General features: G+C 37.0%; 2 protein-coding genes across 2 annotated transcripts in view; both read right to left on the bottom strand.

Annotated features, from left to right (window-relative positions):
• The window catches only part of LOC101310880, a 1,534,871-nt gene that overhangs the window by 1,455,124 nt on the left and 76,360 nt on the right, over window positions 1-3,387 (bottom strand). The gene's annotated exons all lie outside the window — the stretch shown is intronic.
• On the bottom strand, window positions 814-1,525 carry LOC101296547 (pathogenesis-related protein PR-4B-like). Its single transcript, XM_004293583.1, has one exon. The coding sequence runs from the start codon at window positions 1,445-1,447 to the stop codon at window positions 1,010-1,012; it is 438 nt and encodes a 145-aa protein (XP_004293631.1). The 5' UTR covers window positions 1,448-1,525; the 3' UTR covers window positions 814-1,009.

Here is a 3,387-nt window from a genome sequence, read left to right as displayed (position 1 = left end):
AGAGAGAGAGAGAGTAAAAATTAAGGTAAAAAGATTAACAAGGGCTATTTTAGTCATTTTGGTCGAGATTGATGTCATTTTGAAAGTTTAGGGATGAGACTGATTAAAAAAAAAGATGAGGTATCAGACTGATTTTAGACCTAAAGTTCAGAGGAGTAAACTGAAATTTATTCTTTACTAATTTTTTAAGATAAAACCTGATATACCTGATTATTCAATCACTAATGTGATAAAGTTGGTCAAAGATCGCAACGGCCAACGTCAGCAGCGATGAAGTAGTAGGAGGTGCCAAGATCTTCGACGTTGATGTTGAGAAAACGGGTCCGAGTCGTCTGGAGTCATGAAAACATTTATTGCTTTTGCTTCGGCAAATTTTTGTCGTTTGCTGCAAAGGGGAAACTGTTGGACTGAAAACAGACCCAATATTCTCCAAATGAGAGTAAATCGAGAATATGGGGAACTGTTTAGTAATTTGCATTTTGGGACTTGAGTATATACTATGCATTTGTATGGTGCTAAGAGTTTTATTCGAATGAAACATCTTGAACCACCAATTCCTATTACATTTGTGCAGGATACATGCATTTGATACTGTGTAGAAGTTTAGAAGTATTTGTATATGAGCATTATCCATCAGTCATTTGTGCATACAAATGAAAGTTTGAAAGTAACAGCTAAGCATGGTTCTATTTTGAAACATCATGGTTCTACTTGGGGAGTATTTGCATGACCGGCAGTGGTACCTCCCTATTTCTTCAATTGAATCCGCGCTCTTATTTCTATGGGGGCGACAAAAGAATTTGTCATGCAATTGATACTAATACAAGGTGCAATGTAATCACCATAGTCGTAGTTTAATTATTAATCAAGAAGCAATAACATCACTTTTTGTTGATTTATTCCATCCTTCATGTATCTATGAAGTTTATTCATGTCTTAGTATACATTTATAAGACAGCTCCCTTGCTAATTCATAATAGATGCAAGAGCTAGCTCGAGTTTAAGTAATTCAGTCCCCACAGTCGACAAAGTCGTAGTTAACTGTAAGGTGTCCCGCCTGATACCCGCTTCCGTCCGTGTCTATCTGGTTGAACACGTTCACGTCCAAGTCCAGCCCTCCGTTGCTGCACTGGTCGACAATCCTCACCGTCGCCTGAGTTCCGGTCGCGGTGTTTGTCACTAGCAGACATTTTCCACAGGCGTCTTGTCCGGTCGGACCTGCCGGGCCACAGAAAGCGGTCCATCCGTACTTGCTGCGCCATTCCAAGGGCTTGTCGGCGTCCCACGTCGAGCAGAAGGCACTCACGGCTCGCAAATCCCAGTTGTTGTCCTGCGGGTTGTAGAGGTGGTACGTGGCTCTCACGTTAGTAGCACTTTGAGCTGAAGCACTTCCGGCCATTGCGGCACACAAAATCACCAAGAACACGACGCTTTGTTTTCCGGCCATTTTCTGATAACTGTTTGCTATACGATCGGGGATATTTATGTGCGTGTGTGTGTATGTCTGTATATATGTATATGGGCGATGATCAGGGAAGGAAGCTAGCTAGGTATTGAATTTATAGGAGGGAGCTAGGGAGGGAGGTGTTAGAATTGTGTGGCATGCATGAAATTTCTACCAGCTTGCTAGCTTCGACCGCTAGCTAATCATGACTTTGACCAAAGAAATGCATGCATACAGTGACTGATACTAATTCAATTCATGAATCACTTGAAGAATTAATGTATACTATTCAATGGTATGTAAGAATTAATTCAAGTACTTGAATGGCAAGTCCTTGGGTTTATCTAAAAGTGCTAATTTAATCTAGCTAGAAGCAGCTGATCGATCGAGTAAGATTTTCCCTTTGAGGCTTTGACAATGCATGTTGGCTTTGATTATTGCATTCAATTCCAAATAATAAAACAAACAACCATGCCAAACTCAAGAGGATCCATAGCTGGCTTGTATTGTACGTAACGTTATGATGTTAATTGGCTGCCTCCAAGCTAGCTTCAAATCACGTAGAAGAAATTTTAGTCTTCTGTGAATACAAAGTAATAATTGCAAGCTGCGCAAAATCAAAGCTTAAAAAATGATCGATCACCCCGAATGTCATCATCCACCGGTTAATTTGCATTGCGTATTTGGATTCAAGATATGGAATCAACATTTGGATTTCCTTTATCAAGTAAACATGGAATTCGATAATTTCACACTTTGACCCGCGATTCGTTGAGAAAAAAAAGAAAGGATGAAGCTTTCAAAAGTTTTTCAATGCACCAAGGTTCAAGTAAATCAAGTATCAGAATTTAATCTCAACCGTTCGTTTGATCTAACCTCTTACATGGCACTACCCCAATACTAACACTGTTAAGAGAATTAAAAAAAGAAAACGTGGTCAACACTCATAAATGTTGATTCAACATATCAAATTTACCCATCATAGGTAAAATATAGATGTTGACAAGTTATCTGGGTTTTGGACTTTTGGGGGATAAATGAAAATCAAAGGAGTATGCTTCGTAGAGGAGAAGGGTAGCGACGACGATGGCTATCGAAGTAACGGCGGAGATTTCATCATATATGGAGTCGTGATTTGATCGGATATCAAGGCCACCGGCGATGGCGACTACTAGAAGTACATCTAAGGTGGAGATTAGAAAAACAATGGAAGCAATGAATGAAGATCGGAAGGAAGAAGAAGCAGATCTGGAAATGGTTTCTGTTTTTTTATTGAGTTTTTTATTTCCTTAATGAACTTCGATAAGACTTAAAACAAACTAAATAGCTTTTTTTATAAAGAAAAAAAATACAAATAATAAATTTTTGAAAACAAATATTTCAATATAATATCATAAATAACAAATGCTTCTTAATAAATCTTTTTCTTTATTTAAAAACTTATGTTACTTAATTATAAAATAGGCGCTTTAGAGCTAACCGGTTAGCTTCATAATACGAAACTAACCATCATTTAAACAAATGTTTCGGTCACATATCGACATCTTCACAAGTGAGTTTATTAATAGTTTACTATAGGCCAAGTATATTAGTTCTGAAACTTATAACCAAATTCATTATCATGTGGGTATTCATAATCATGGTTTGTTAATTACAAATACGAATTGTTTATGTTGGACATATTTAGTGCATAATGATTGACTACATGGAACGATGTCAAATTGAAGACGAAAACAAATTTTTATTTTTGCAATATCCATATTTTTTTTCCTTTCTCATATCCAACGATCATATTGCATGACCTATTTAATCTAAACCCAATGATTTAGAAGATGCAGGTTTTCATATAACTAGTTGGCTTGTATTTGGCAAAGAGAAATTTTAAATACACACCCCTATTGTTTTATGTTTCTATTGAGATTTTATAGGTAAGCTAAATGACC

Source organism: Fragaria vesca, linkage group LG3 (genome assembly GCF_000184155.1).
Source record: "Fragaria vesca subsp. vesca linkage group LG3, FraVesHawaii_1.0, whole genome shotgun sequence".
NCBI lineage: Eukaryota > Viridiplantae > Streptophyta > Magnoliopsida > Rosales > Rosaceae > Fragaria > Fragaria vesca.
Note: the sequence above shows the minus strand (reverse complement) of the source record. Positions and strands in the feature narration are given on the sequence as shown.